Genomic DNA, 15819 nt, shown 5'->3' with positions numbered 1-15819 from the left:
AACAATGAAACCTTTCATACTTCGGAGTCTTTGAAATGGAAAGATTTTGTAAAAAAAAACAAATTCCCATAAACCAAACCAAATAATCATTCCTTCAGTTTTCTTTCTTCCTAATTTGTGTGTACTAAATAGATCTTTGTATTTAATCTTTCAAGCACGTAGTCTTCTACCTTTTTCTTTACTAGTAAGACTTGGAGGAATCTGTAGACGGTAACATGAAGACGACTATTCTAAGAAAATACCAAAAGAAATAACACATCACCTGACCTGGAAGAGCAGCAAATCTTTCAAAAACCTAATACCGCAAAGGAAAAACAAACAAACACCAAAACCAGGAAAAAAGTTAAGATTAAACAATGTGAAACTAGTTTATCTATTTAACAAATGAAGTGTCCCTATGTTTTATTAGTTTTTTTGTTTTGTTTTTTTAGATAGAGCACATGTGGCACACACGGGGGGAGGGGCGTGGAGGGAAGGGCAGAGAGAGAGAGGGAGAGAGAATCGTAAGCAGATTGCACACTCAGAACGGAGTCTGACGTGGGGCTTGATCTCCCCACCCTGAGATCATGACCTGGGCTGAAATCAAGAGTCGAACCCTTAACTGACTGAGCCACCCAGGAGCCCCTGTTTTATTAGTATTTACATGTAACCTACATTTTGAAAATTAGGAAATAAGTTAGCAGCTTTTTTAGGGAGTTTGTGACCATTTTCTCTGCTTCGCAGGTCCTGCGGGATCAGATGGTTTCCAAACTGGGTGGCCCTTTATTCCTCCAGCTACCTATATTTCCATTCACGGACCTCTAACTATCAATAAAAGGCCACTTTCTCCCAAGTACTTGCTCAAAATACCACTTTTCAGCCATAAAGAAATTCTCCCAATTGAAATTAGAATTCAATAGGTTTAAATACTTCATAAATGCTTCAAATGAGATTATAAAGCTAACCAGCAGATATTTATTACACTAAAGTTTAGGCACATTTTCCTTTAAATATCTGAGATTCTATCTACAGTGCCTCTGTTATATTCATTCAAATTATTCTTATATTCTAAAACAATGAAGCCTCTAAACTGGTGGAATGTTGCCAGAGAATTTCAACAGAGTTTGAAGGCGACATAACCAAAAGGCATAGTTTAAATTGGCTTACGGAATGAATGGGCTCCTTATCAGAGCAGCTGAAGGCTGCACATAATTAACAGCATCTGTCAACATTCACAGGGCCCCGTATAGAACAGGCAGGCCCTGCAGCCCGGCAGATCAGCAACCTCCAGCTTCTGGCACCTTAAAATCCACCAGACCTCAACAAAAAGACAGCCCCAACCCATCACTAGAAGGACACTGATACATTTTAGTGATACGAGCAGGACCACAGAGCAACTGCTAATTAATGTTAATGATCTAGAACAATTCTGTTCACATTAGCACTGAGACTTCAAATTAGCTAACTATCATAAAAACATATAAAATACTATTTACAGAGAGATGGTTATATTTATAATTACTGATTTTAAAGTCTCTCTTGTGTTACTATTTTTAAGGGATATGAACATGGTCGATTAACCTCCCTTTTTATCTGATGCATTCTCGATTTCATTCAGCTTGAATATTTCTGTATCAAGTGTATTAAACTTGTTCTATGGCAATTTTTAGTTGTTTTGCTACATTTTGAACACATTTCCCTCACGAACATGTACAAAACCACACCGAACCAAACAAATCCAGAGGAAGTTTCATTAAATAAATTTATTTGTTAAAATAATTTAACTCCAAATACAACTGTTGAATTTGCATTGAGTTATAACTACAATTCATGTTTTAATTGAAATGTCAAGGTTTAACAACTGACATTGTTACAAAACAATAAACTGTTGTTCAATTTTAAATGGTCAGTTGTATTAGAGCTCAACAATTAACTGTGAACTATATCTCTGGGAAACCCCAAATCAATAATGATAAGTCTGTTTCCAAAACCCACTGCAGTCATTCTTGAAACCCTGATCAAGATTTAATAGATGCACAATGACACGTTATTTAAAAAAAATAAAATAGAAAGACCCCCATAGTCTTTAACATTTGATTGGCAAAGGAGACAAGTAAAGCTTACCAGTGTGAACACAAGACTAGTGAGAAGAACAACAACTAAAAAACAAAACAAACCAACAAAAAAACCAACGGCAACAAACAAAATACGCACTTTTCACATTCAGACATACGCAGACAACATTCCCACTGGAAAACTCCTGAAAACAAACAGCAGACATCCTTAGGCAACATTTCCTTATAAAGAAAAAGCAAGTATCAGTAGTTTTACCACAGAAAAGTGATGGCAACTCTAAGCGCTTAGTCAAAAGTTCAGCTCTAATTCTACAAACCAAAGGAGAAAATCATCGAAGCACCTTTCGATAGTTTAAGGAAGATTTTATGTAATGCTTTTGATCAGATGCTGGCTTGTTTGGTGTAAATTGAACAAAACGAAAGGCATCAGTTACCATCACTATCACAGCTTAAAAAACAACCCTGCCCTCCCCATAAAAAGCTGCAACAAAAAAGAAAAAAAAAAAACCTAAAAAAACGCCGCCTTTGTTGAAAGTAAAATGAGGCAAAATGAAAACAAAAGAAAAGCTTATCACAAACAGCTAAAGAAAAAGTGGGTCTTTGGATCAAACCATAACATTTTTTAAGGCATGTTAGAAAAACTTTCACTTAACTAGTTGCTAGTCTGATCAGGGCATAAAACCATCAGGGACGCAAGGTCGCCGACTTTTCTCTTGTAGCCACTGTGACGTCGTGTCATTTCATCCTGTTCTTCAGCTTGTTAGTAACATCTCCACCAACCCGTTCATTTGAACCCAGTTATATTCCTACCAGATGAAACACCAACAGGAAGGGCACAAGAGGGTTCCCATGTTGCTGGGGATCTTTGATGCTTTGTCACTAATCACGGAGGGAGATGTGGGAACACTGATCAGGCAGCCAGATCGGTTCTTGGCAACGTCTGTACAGTAAAAGCCCGCCTTCTTGTCTGACACAGACACTTCCCGACGGAAATCCGAATGGTTAGATGATAATCTTCTCCACCTTACGTTTTTGCCATACCTTTCGTATTATTTAACTTCTTTTTCTGGTCTGCATAGCAATCCATAGTGTAAAACTTGGAGTCTTTACAGATGTTTTTAATATGTAATCTTAGTTGTCATAAACTGCTGTTAAATACGGAATTCTAAAAACAAAAACAAAAACAATCATTCTGAGAAGTTAGAGGCTTCAAATCTCAGCCAATTCACTAGCAAGTATTTCTATTTCTGTAGACAAATCATACTTCTTGAATCTCTGATTTCTCTAAATGTTTTCAGTTGAATCAACTGTGACATACCGAAACTGGTTTCAAGAAAACGGGTTAGAACTTTCTGTCCTGTAAACAAGGTGCTTCCCAATTGGGGGTTGTAAGAAAAAACTATGCTGAAGAATGCAAATACTCACAATTCAAAGATTTTTCACAATCACGACCTGTACCCACATATCTGTTTTCTCATCTGTGAAAAGTACTAGCCACCTTTTTGCTATCCTCTAAGCTCAATGCCAGCTTACTAAGCATTCGGGGGCCAGCAATGATTTCCATAATGTGTAAAAAAAAGCCCACGCAAACAATTTAAAAGGGAAAAAAAGGGCTTTTGATACACGATGTTCTGCAGTACGGATTCTCAGTAGAGGCAATTATCTCTGACTTGTGCCAAATTCTTAGGAACAATAAACACACATGCACACACAAACACACACTCTTCTCTCAGGGACACACGCAAGACCAGAGGTTACTGGCACAAGTGTGTGAAGCCAGCAAAGTGTGAGGCGAGCACGCAGAGCGCAGGCTCGGTGACAGTGCAGTTCTGAAGGCCAGATTTATCTCCAGAGGATTAGCTCAAGAGACTCTCTTCAGCATCTATGACTCTGAAGTTGGTTGAAAACCCTTCTACGCTTGATTGTAAAAACTTATGAATAGGTTTTTTCCTGTGCCATTAGTCATGCAAATGATAAATACTTCACGGCTATGAAAACCAAAAATGTCAGAGCTTGAGCACCTTTTCAAAACAAAATATTCACTCTAGCTTTGCCACTTCAGTAATCAGGGCAAAATTGTTATAAGAAAATCTTTATATAATTCCCCAGGAAAATTAAAGATAAAAGGTTTTGTGGTTTTGTGGGGTTTTTTTTTTTTGTCCCTTGCCTTCCACTCTATAATTTATGTTCTACTTTTAAGCCCAAATTATTTCACGTGGTTATTCAATTTTTAGATGCCTGCAATAAAGCTCTGCTATAGCAAACTTGATTTCGAAAGCAGGTTAGCCAAGAATCACACCACAACCATAGCCCTTAAAGGCGAGAAGGAATTTGCTGCTTTAACGAGCGTAAAGATGCAAGATATCTGTGCTGTCCTGTGAGGTTTCTGCAAATGGGAACATGTGGATACAGCATGGCTTCATTTTCCTTACACGATGGTACTAGTTAATCTACCAGAACGCGTCTTGTGAGTAAGGCTAGGCAATCTTCCCGTTACAGTTGCTTCCTTCTTGTTCAGTAAAGTAATTAAGACCATCCCTGCTTTGTTAACAGAGGGTGGGCTTGGGGTTTTAATGCGGATCAAACCCTTGTGAGAGCCTCCATCTTCTGTGGCAAAGCAGGTGATTTTAACACATTCTAAAGCCAGACTGTATTCCTACCACAACCTGTTCTGACCTCTGCTCTATCAAGGACCGATGCACGAGTTAGTTCCGCGTCACAGACTGGGATAACAACTACAATTAGGCATCAATTTTGAGAAACAGGAACACGTCAGCTGAGGAAAGATTCGCTCCCTGTAATGCTGTCGGCAGGTCAGTTGTTGTTATCTTACTTGACGGGATACATTGGTTAGAAGCACTATCTCAAGTCCTGAAATTCAGTACTCTCCTAGGAAAATATTTCTCCTTTACTTATTTATTTATTTATTTTTTAAAGAAGACAAAATATTTTAACTGTAAGTGGTCATAGGGATTCTTCTGGTTTCTCTCTCATGGTTATTTTTAATGTATACAGTAGATGCTTCTGTCAACCCAGAGACAAGGCCATCGTAGCTTTCGGAGGAGATCACCCTGTAGACCGACTGGCTAGGCCTTCAAATTGCAGGTGCACACAGGAGACCGAGGACCGTGGCGGAAACTGGAGTTACTGAACCCAAATGTTACTCAGAGATAGCAACTGACAATCACTGCTCAGTGCTGAATAAGGGCTGCTATTTCACTGTAGATTCACACCACACATCCTGCAAGCTCCGCAGCCGGGCGGACGAGGTGTGTGTCGCCTACGGTAGCGGGCGGGTCCCGTCCAGGACAGCCGTACTTGAATGCTATTGTATGTTACATGCAGAACAGCATGGGTCGTCTTTGTCGGGCTGCGCGGCATAGTTCATCTGCCTCACGATTTCTGCAAAGAGTTCGTCCACCATGGTTTTGCTCTTAGCGGAAGTCTCCATAAAGGGGCAGCCCCACTCTTCCGCAAGGGCTCTGCCTTCATTGGAGGACACTTCTCTCTCACTTTCCAGGTCCACTTTGTTCCCGACCAAGATGACTGGCACTTTCTCATATCTACAAGAGAGTACACGACACACATGAATTGTAGAAGTTAGCACAAAGTTCAACAGCTAAAACGCATTTTCTCTTTTGTCCTTCTATTCTACTACAAATATTGTCTTCAGTTGCGTGAGAAATTATTTGCTCCACTTGGCTTGACGCCTACCTGAGGGCATTCAGAAGCTGCTCCCATAGTGGATCGTAAATGGGTTTTTTGAAAATGAGGTTAATTCATCAATTATACATCTTTGAAAATCAATTTACCTTTCCAGATATACTTGGAAAATTATTCTCAGAATCTCAGAATAAATCTTGTTAGGTGGATTAATTTAAATTTTTTTTCATTTTAAGAGATGCTTACTCAAAATATCAGTTGATGAGGTAATAGCTCTACTGAAAAAACAAACCATTTGTAATTGTCAGCATTTTTACTCTTTCCATAAATACACACACTGGTCATGTGCGAATAGTTCCGGAATATGAAAAAAGAGAGGAGAGATCATTAGGAGGGAAACTATCAAATAAAACTACACTCTATCCCTTCATAAAACTGCTCTAGATTGGCCAGTTGAAAGACAATCATGGTTCTTTTCAGCCTGGCATGGATTAAACCTTTCAATCATTAGCTTTATTTGATGTTGTCTCTTCTTTTCCTTCCTAAACAGAACAGGTGTGTCATAGTGTCCTTCCTCCCTGTCAGATGTTGAAACCTAAGGCCCACTGGGATTGTATTTAAGAGGTCGGGCCTCTGGGAGGTGAACAGGTCATGAATGGGACTGGTGCCCTTCTGTATATGAAGGGGATAGGTGAGTACTCCCTCGCCCCTACCGCTGTGTGAGGACACAACATAAAGATGAGTCTATGAACTAGGGAAGCGGGCCCTCATCAGACCTGGAATCTGCCAGAGGCTTGATCTCGGACTTCTAGCCTCCAGAACTGTGAGAAATGAATTCCTGTTGTTTAAGCCACACGGTCTATGGTATTTTTGTTATAGAGCCAGACAGAATAACACAAGGTGACTGTGAGTTATGACATTAGGAAAAGGCTCGACTAGTAAAGATAACAAATGATACGAAGGGAAGAAGAAGAAAGGCCCTACGTCATTTTGGTACCTAAAGATGATTTTCTTTACGATGCTTACTCCCTGTGTAAAAATCCATGGTGTTACTCTGCATGTTTATTTACTATTTTTATGTTTGTTGTAGGAAATGTTGCTCATATATTTTCATAAGGCTATCATTTTTACTCTAAACACCATTTTAAAAGCTTCTTGTGATTTCATAGTATAAATCAATGCGTGTGTGTGTTTGTACTGTCCCCTGAGCAGAATGCCTCTCTAATTTATAAACAAAGCAAACTGCAAAATGGCACACCAGCAATAACAACGTGACTGGACACAGCTCATCTGCCAGAAAACTGTCACGTGGCAGAGACTTCACTGGGGCGGGGCTCGTACAGAGTTTCTATCATTCAGGAAACTGAGTGAGGGCCGATGGCTACGATTAGCGAGAATACTTCCACGATCCCATCATCCTGGTAAGACGGGGTTCTCCCCGCACTCTAACCTGTAAAGCAGACTATATTCTCGGCAGAGGCTCGCTTTTTTCTCTGGCACGAGACCAAATGGAGAGCGGTTTCAACAGAGGGCACGTTCCAGGCAGCGTGCCACGTGGCGGTCTGAAACGTGAAAGCCACTTAAAAATGTGTAGGGGTAACAATATCACCGGTCAGTCTAGAACTTGGGTATCGTTTCGGCAGGAAACGGATTCAGACAACTCCAACTTCTGCCGGTGACTTGGCATGAATTCACTGTACCTCAACCGAGCCTTACGCCTTCTGGCCCCATCCGACCGAGAACTCTGAACACAGGACCCGAGAGCCTTTCGTATCTTCCAGGACCCTCACCCACCAACTCTGTGTAGCCCGAGGCCTCGGGAAGGACAAACGGCCGCAAGATGACGGCGCATTACAGACACTGTGTATCGGGTGCTCTGCATGCAACCCTCCTGACCTGCCGTGCAGAGAAGCCTGGCAGGGGCTACTGGTGCCAGTCACGTCGGGACGATGCCCCTTCCTTACGCGACTCGCAAACATATAATGCGCTTCATTTTTCTTATGCGAGTATATACGCCACAGCGCGTTTGAAAACACTTTGTTTGGCAGTGAGGGTAACATAAACACTAATACAATTCAGTCACTGGATTGGTTGAATTTAATTAGGTTAAAAATTAATTTCGATCTGTTTACAAGACTTAACGACAAGGACAGCGACAAGACGTCACTTTCTAGTAGGAGTTAAGCATGACATATTTTAGAGAATATTTTTGAGTTTAAATACAGTAATATATCGTGTTTTATATGTAAAGAAATATTTCTTACACTCCTAAATAAAAACCACATATATGTGGGTTTTCAAAACTTGTAAAAATATCAAATCAGTAACAGTTGTATGATACACTGTTTGAATCAAGAATCTGAATAAATGTTACCAAGAGAGTCTCAAAAGGGCAACCAGAACACCGCGAACGTAGGTCCGTATGTAACAGCATTTAATGACTGTCAAATGAAGACGACAATTTAGATAGTTATCAGGGAGCCTGTCCATTATATCGCTATTCGAATTGTCAGTGGTCTTTTCTAAGACCAACACGCTAAAAATGCTAGAGAAATCCAGACTGATATCCTCAGAAGACTTTCAAAGACTGACTAAGGTCTTCAGGAAAAAAAAGGTATTATGTACATTTCAGAATAGCAGACGGTGAGAAATTTTTGTCTCTTTCTGTTAACATTAAAATATGACACAGTAGAAAAGATTCTAAACTAGGATTTGGAGGCTCAGCATCCAGCGCCGCCACGGAGACTGCGAGACTGAGCAAACCATTTACTCGATTCACCTGTATTTCACTTCCTCGTCAGTAAAGGAAGGAGTAAGAGTGTCTGCTCCCACTTACCACACAGGGCTGCTGTAAAGCTCACGAGATAACCTAGAAACCCCCGAGGACTCGATCAAAGCAGGGCGGCGCTTCTCTCCCCTCCCGCCCACTGCCTCTCCCGAGTGTCAGATGCAAGAGATGCTGATGGAGGCGAGGAGCTCCTGAGGACAGACGGGCAGGACAGACTGACCCGGAGTCACGGAACGAAGGCAAAGGGAACGAAGCAAAGCCTTGTGTAGACGGAACAGAGAAGGGCCTGGGGGAACCTTCCTCCCTGCTGTAGCAAAACGGTGTCCTTAAAAACCAGCAAACAACACCAGACCAGGACTCCAGTCCCAGAACTGCTTCCAGCTAGTTCTGTGAATTTGGAAAATTAACTATCTCTTGGTTCTTGAACTATAACACGAGCTGGACTAGACCATTTCTAAGGCACTCTTAAGCTAAAAATCAGAACATAGTGGGCCACTCCCATAATCAATCCATATCATTTACCGAGTGATTGCTGAGCGCTGATCTCAGCACAACCCCAACAGGCTGATGTCTACAAGGGATGTGAAAGTATACAGCACAACTAAGGCCAAAATGTAGGGGAAACCCCACATCTCGTGGGGACCAGACACCAAGCAGTGGAGGCTTCCTACTCTACCCGTGGAGCGGCTCCTGCCCAGGAGCTGGACTCGGGACCTCGGCTGAGGGACGGCTGCAGCTGCGGGAGTACGGGAGGCTCTACTGAAAGCAGCCTGCAGCAGCATAAAGAATTAGCAATAACCAACCAATGCGTCATATATCTATGCACCCACGTAACACGTGATTATTTGATAAGAGCCTACTATGTGTCAGATGCTATTCAAGACACTTAAGATACATCGATGAACACAACAAAGATCTTTGCCCTCACAGTGATGACAATCTAGCAGAGGAGACAGACATCTGACAATAAACACGAGTAAATAATTACTGACAGGGGTTAAGTGCACTGGAGAAAAGAAAATGTAGGTCTGGGCGGGGACTGGGGGACAGGTGCAATTTTAAATTAGATGATCAGGTTAGGCCTCGGGAAGGTGGTGTGTGAGCAAAGATATGACAGGAGTAGGGAGTCTGCCGAGTGGGTGCCTGGGAAAGAGCACTCCAGCAGGACCTGGAGCAGACAATGTGGAAGCCGGCGGGGAGGGGCGGTGGGGGAGCGCGTGCGGTGGTTCAGGGAATAGCCCATGGCCTGAGGGGTCCATCTGTATCACCTCCCACAGCTCCTGTGGCCTGAAACCCTCTGGTGCAGGGAACTAGCTCACTGGAGGCTAAAGAGAACTTGGGAATCTGGGTGGCAGAAGTGACCTCAGAAGACAAATGTGACAGTTATGACAGGGTCAACTCTATTATTTAGGAAGCCTAGGCACTTGGATAGTAGGTGATGGCAGTTCCTTTTATGTTCTAGATCTGTTAATAGTTTTACCAGTTGCCTTCAATTCCCCCCTAACTAACATCATTTGGGAGTGAAACTGAAGATGCAAAATTCCAAAAAATATTCAGTTGACATATTACTGTTAACCTGATCACGAGCAGGATACCACCTTGTCCACGTCTTAAACATCAGCTGGTTTCTCTTCAACTTCAGCGTATCTTCCTTGACATTTCCTTTAAGGGCATGCCCAGGGTTATGGTTATGTAGCTCAAATCAGTTTAGAGTCTGCAGACAAACACATGTTTTATCAACATGCATTTTCAGATTGCTTATCGTGTATTCACGAGCATGATTACATAATGTATTGATAAATAAAACTCGTTCTTTTAAGTAGGTCTGCTTAATGCACTGAATGGAACATCAGAAATACGGCTCCAGCATCACCCAGAGGGAGAACGTGGATAGGCTTCGCCGTGAGGCAGCTTTGTAGAGAGTTCAAAACATTTGATGCTTTCCAATGGTCTTTATGTTGTTTTCTCCTTTTTTGGTAACTGTCCTGATACGTGTGTATATGTATGTATGTATATCTTATTTGTGGTTGTGTCTAAACTTGGCCGACCGGCAAAATTACTTGAGAATTAAAACGTACTGATCCCCAGGCACTACTCCAGAGCTACTGAATCTGAATCTGTGGGGTCAGGACCCACAAAGAGCCTATTAAAATATGTATCTATATGTGTAAGCTCTGAAGACTAATTGTGAGGTTCAGCAGGGCTTAGAAATCACTGGCCTCAACTACTACTTCGTGACCCCAAATAATATCATATTTATATAGTTCTTGGTTTTCCACTGTGGCAAGTCCAGAATCAATTCCTCCTTCCCTTCATTTATTCACCAGTGATAAGTTGTAGACAGAAACCCCTACTGTCAGCCCCTTTAACTCCCTTTGGAAGGTGTTACATTGTAGCATATTTTAAAAAGGCCATGTTTCGCGTAAATTTTATCATGCTGCTTTCTTCTTAAGTCACTTTTTCACAAGCAGGTTAAACTACAATTCTCTCGGAATTCAGGAATGAACATCAGAAAGATTTTTATAGGTCCCCTTATTCAACCTTCTACCCGTGTTAAAAATCTCATCTACCGAGAGAGTCTCAAGGCAAAATGTCAAACCACTCGATGCTCCAATCACTTCCATGACAACCTTACCAAATGGTTATATTTGAACCTCATTAGTGATGCGGAACTCCTATCTCAAACAACCCGTTCTGTCCTTTCTGTCAGTTCTGTGAAACATTAGTGTTAAAAAGTCAATGTTAAAAACTTTATCCCGATCTCATGAGCTGTCATTTGTAACATCTTGGCCCTTCCCAGAGGTTCTAGTTCTTTTACCCTTTTGAATATAGAAATCTTTTCTTTTCTCCAAAATGAAAACAGGTTTTCTTTCCCCTCTCCCTGGTCAGATTAAGTAAGTACAGTTGACCCCAAACAATGCGGGAAGTGGGCCGCTGACCTCATATAATTTTTTTTTTCGCATATAACTTCTGACTCCTCCAAAACAGCTGGTAGTAGCCTACTATTACTGGAAGCCTTACCGATAACATAAACAGTTGTTTAACATGTATTTTGTATGTTATATGTATTACATACTGTATTCTTACAATAGAGTAAGCTAGAGAAAAGAAAATGTTAAGAAAATCATAAAAAATACATTTATAGTACTATACTGTACTTATTGAAAAAAATCTGCATGTAAGTGGACCCGCACAGTTCAAACCTGTGTTGTTTAAGGGTCAACCGTAATACATAATGATAAAAATCCCCAGCAATATTTAAATGGGTAAAGAGGAAAATGAAAAATGTTTTTAGTCGCATCTCTGTGAGAACAATCTAACTATTTTGGTATATAGCCTTCCAGACTATTTTCCCATATGAATCTATATAAACATAGATATAAATTCTTGTAAAAGGCGATTATACCAATCATATTCAGTAGCTTCAATGTTCACTTGGTATCATGGAAATTTCTATTTCTATAAATGATATACATTTTAAGGGCTAAGGAGTATTACATTTTATAGGTCCTACACTACTGTACCATAATTTAATTATTCCTTCCCTATTAGTACATATGAAGGGCTCCCATCCCATTTTTTTTTTTACTAACATAAACAGCAATCTGATGAACTACACCTAGAAGTGTGATTTCCGTCTCAATGGTATACATGTGTGTCTGTGTGTGTACAACATAACCCTTGAACCAGAAAAATCGTATTTCTAAGTGAGTGCATCAGATTGTTGTGTACACACACATAGACTTAACTGACATCCCAAAATATATATTTCAACCAACAGTGCTTAAATTAAGAGTGCCTGTTTCCCCACCCTTGGGGTTGATATTTTTAATCTTTCAATAAAGTATTGAAGAAAAAGGATTGTTTTTGGCTAGGAGGTGACGGCTCCTAGCACAGCTTGCTAGCATGAAACATCAATACTTCTTGTAAGGATGGAAAACATGAGCTAAGTAAGGCTGCTCTCTTCCTCTAGACTGACTTGTTTTGAAGTGACTGAATATTCATCTTAAAAGGGCATTTCTGGTAATTTAGTTTGAATAATGAAAGGAAACCACAATCCTCCACTCTGACTTTCTCTTGGTTACAGAATGCATACTGAAGAAGAACAGAGAGAAATTTGTAAATGTAATATAAAAATTAAGCAAGGAGAGTAATGACACTAAAAAGATATTCAAAGTTATCAGGGATACTCCATACCAAGGTTAATAAAGATAATCTGCTTTCCAAGAAATTAAGAGCTGACACTGTATCAGAAGAATGGATTCCTAATAGTTTGTGAGGGACCAACTGATCATGACAAAGCTACTCAGGCATTTTAAATGTATTAAATAGGCACTTGAGGGAGAAAATATTTTTACATCTGACAAAGACACATCTGATAAAGGATTATAATCCAAAATATACAAAGAAGTCTTGAAACTACAACAGGAAAACAACCCAATAAAAAAACAAGCCAAAGACCTTAACAGACACCTCATCAAAGAAGATATACAGATGGCAAATAAGCATATAAAAAGATGTTCCACCCTCATACATCATCAGGGAAATGCAAATTAAAACAATGAAATATTACTACACACCGACTAGAGTGGCCAAAATCCAGAACACCGACACCACCAAATATGCTGGTGAGAATGTGAAGCAACAGGAACTCTCATTTCTGGTGGAAATGTAAAATGTTAAAACCACTTTGGTGGTTTCCTACAAAACTACACATACTCTTACCATACAATCCAGCAATCCTTAGTATTTACCCAAAAAAGCTGAAAACTTATGTCCACACAAAAACCTGCACATGGATGTTTATAGCAACTTTATTCATAACCGCCAAAACTTGGAAGCAACCAAAATGTCCTTCAGTAGATGAATGGATAAATAAATTGTGGTCTATCCAGACAATGGGATTTCATTTGGCATGAAAAAGAAATGAGGTATCAAGCCATGAAAAGAAAGGGAGGAATACTAAATGCACATTACTAAGTGAAAGAAACCAATCTGAAAAGGCTACATACTGTATGATTTCAACTATATGACATTCTGGAAAATGCAAAACTATAGAGACAGTTAAAAGATCAGTGGTTGCCAGGAATTGGGATGGGGAAGGGAAGGGATAGATAGGTGGAACACAGAGTATTTTTAGGGCAGTGAAAATACTCTGTAGGATACCATAATGATGGATACAAGTTATTAAACATCTGTCTAAATCCACAGAATGTAGAACACAGAGTAAACTCTAAGGTAAGAGTAAACACTATGGACTTTGGGTGATTATGATGTATCAGTGTAGGTTCATCAATTCTAACAAATGTACCACTCCGGTGGGGATTGTTGATAATGGGGGAGCCTAGGCATGTGTGGGGTCAGGGGGTTATATGGGAAATCTCGGGTTTTCCTTCTCTTTTCTCTTTGCCCACTTTACCAGGAAGATGACCACAACTGGGAGAACTGTGTGGCAGTGCAAAAGGCTATTAGCCAACTTTATCTAGTAACATTGATAGAATACTCCACTCACTAAAAGCAGAATACATTCCTCCTGAAGTGTGGGGAACAGTCACTAGGATAGACCATATTTGAGCTAATAAAAACTGTAACAAATGTCAAAGAGCTGAAATGATACAAGATATGTTCTCAGACCATAATAGAATTAAATTAAAATCAGTAACAGAAAGATATTAGAAAATCTACAAATATTTGGAAACCATACACTTCTAAATAACCCATGGGTCAAAGAAGACATCACAAGGAAAACTAGAAAAGATTTAAGAGAAAGAAAATGAAAATATAACACACCAAAACTTGTGGGATACAGTTAAAGCACGTCACAGAGAAAAATCATAGCCCCTCCTCAGGGGCTGACATTAGCTTTCCACTATTAACCATATCATACCTAAACCTTTCTGTTTAGTTCTTCAGCTAGCCAAACTCTTGCCCTTCATATCTAATTCAACCTTACTTCCTACAACTTTCCAAAGACAATCTTCTGCTCTAAATTCTGTTTCCTTGTTCATGGCGGTCATTTAACCGTAGTGGCCCTCACCAATCAAATTGTTATTTTTATTATCTTTTGATTTTTTTCAAGTTTTTATTTAAATTCCAGTTAGTTAAAATACAGGGCAATACTAGTTTCAGGTGCAGAATTCAGCAGTTCATCACTTCCCACCAATCAAATTCTAACTACCACTCAAAGCTCAGGTCAAATTTCATCTCTTTTAATAAATACCTTCCCTTACTTTTGTAATGAATTAGCTCATTTGTCTGAACTCTCATTTACATTTTACACCATTAAGAATTTGGGGTGCACAGATTTTCATTAATGTATCTCTTGAGTATCCACTAGGCATTGTGTGAGGGACTAGGGATATAAGACAAATGAGAGGTCCCTGAAGTTTACATTCAAGTTGGAGGAAACACTATAAAACAGACAATATAAAGATCGTGATGGCTGTTATGAAAAAAACCGATCGTGATTATTATATAGTTAACTTGGGCAAGCCACTATTAATTACACTGGGTGATTAAAGAAGGCATTGAGGGGAAGATGAAATTGAAGCACAAGCTTGAAGATAGAAAGTTGAATGAACCATGGGAAAAACCTGGAATTAAACATTTTAGACAGAAGAAAATATAAAAGATAGGCAGTAGGAAGGAAGCAGGCTTATTCAGGAACAAAAAGGAGACTGGCATGGTTACATCATAAAGAGCAAGAGGAGAGAGTATGAGGGATCAAAAGGACCGATGGCCACTATTATAAGAACAGGAGAAAACCACTGAAGGCCATTCAGCAGGGAAGTTACAAAGCACGTGTGTTAAGATCAGTGTGGCTAATAGGCAGAGAATGGATCCGGGGGGCACAACAGGAGCAGGAAGATAGGAGACACCTGCAGTGTTCTGGGCATGAGACAACAAGCACTTGAACTGGCATGATGGCAATGACAATGGAAAGAAATAAGATATAAAATACGTTTGGAGTTTGTACCAACAAGATATACTAATAGACTGGTTGAAAGACACAGAGCAGGCAGTGGTTTTGGCAAAGAGAAATCAGAAATGATTCATAGGTAAGCTATTGTTTTTACAAGTATAGTTTTATCTCACGACTAAGAACATAGGACCCCAAAGGGAACTACCATATGCCTATTACCCTGTTTCTAATACACTTTCACTGTGACCATGTTTAAAATGATCTTGGTTATCAAATCACTACTGCTTACTAAGAAGATTTTGGTTTATCATGGAGTTCTTAATAAGCATTAAAGATCACCTCCTCTTGGCTTCAAGTTTACAAAATGATTATTTTCCCGTAGAATTAGCTAC

At 39.9% G+C, this 15819-nt stretch overlaps 1 protein-coding gene across 1 annotated transcript in view; it reads right to left on the bottom strand.

Annotated features, from left to right (window-relative positions):
- Positions 1-1716: 1716 nt before the first annotated feature.
- RAP2A (RAP2A, member of RAS oncogene family) overlaps positions 1717-15819 on the bottom strand; it is a 34797-nt gene continuing 20694 nt past the window's right edge. The window contains exon 2 of the mRNA XM_006734298.3: positions 1717-5617. Within this exon, the coding sequence (XP_006734361.2) occupies positions 5380-5617 (238 nt within the window). The 3' untranslated portion in view covers positions 1717-5379. The remainder of the gene's footprint in view (positions 5618-15819) is intronic.

This window comes from Leptonychotes weddellii, chromosome 3, assembly GCF_054177405.1.
Source record: "Leptonychotes weddellii isolate Sample4059 chromosome 3, ASM5417740v2, whole genome shotgun sequence".
Lineage (NCBI taxonomy): Eukaryota > Metazoa > Chordata > Mammalia > Carnivora > Phocidae > Leptonychotes > Leptonychotes weddellii.
Note: the sequence above shows the minus strand (reverse complement) of the source record. Positions and strands in the feature narration are given on the sequence as shown.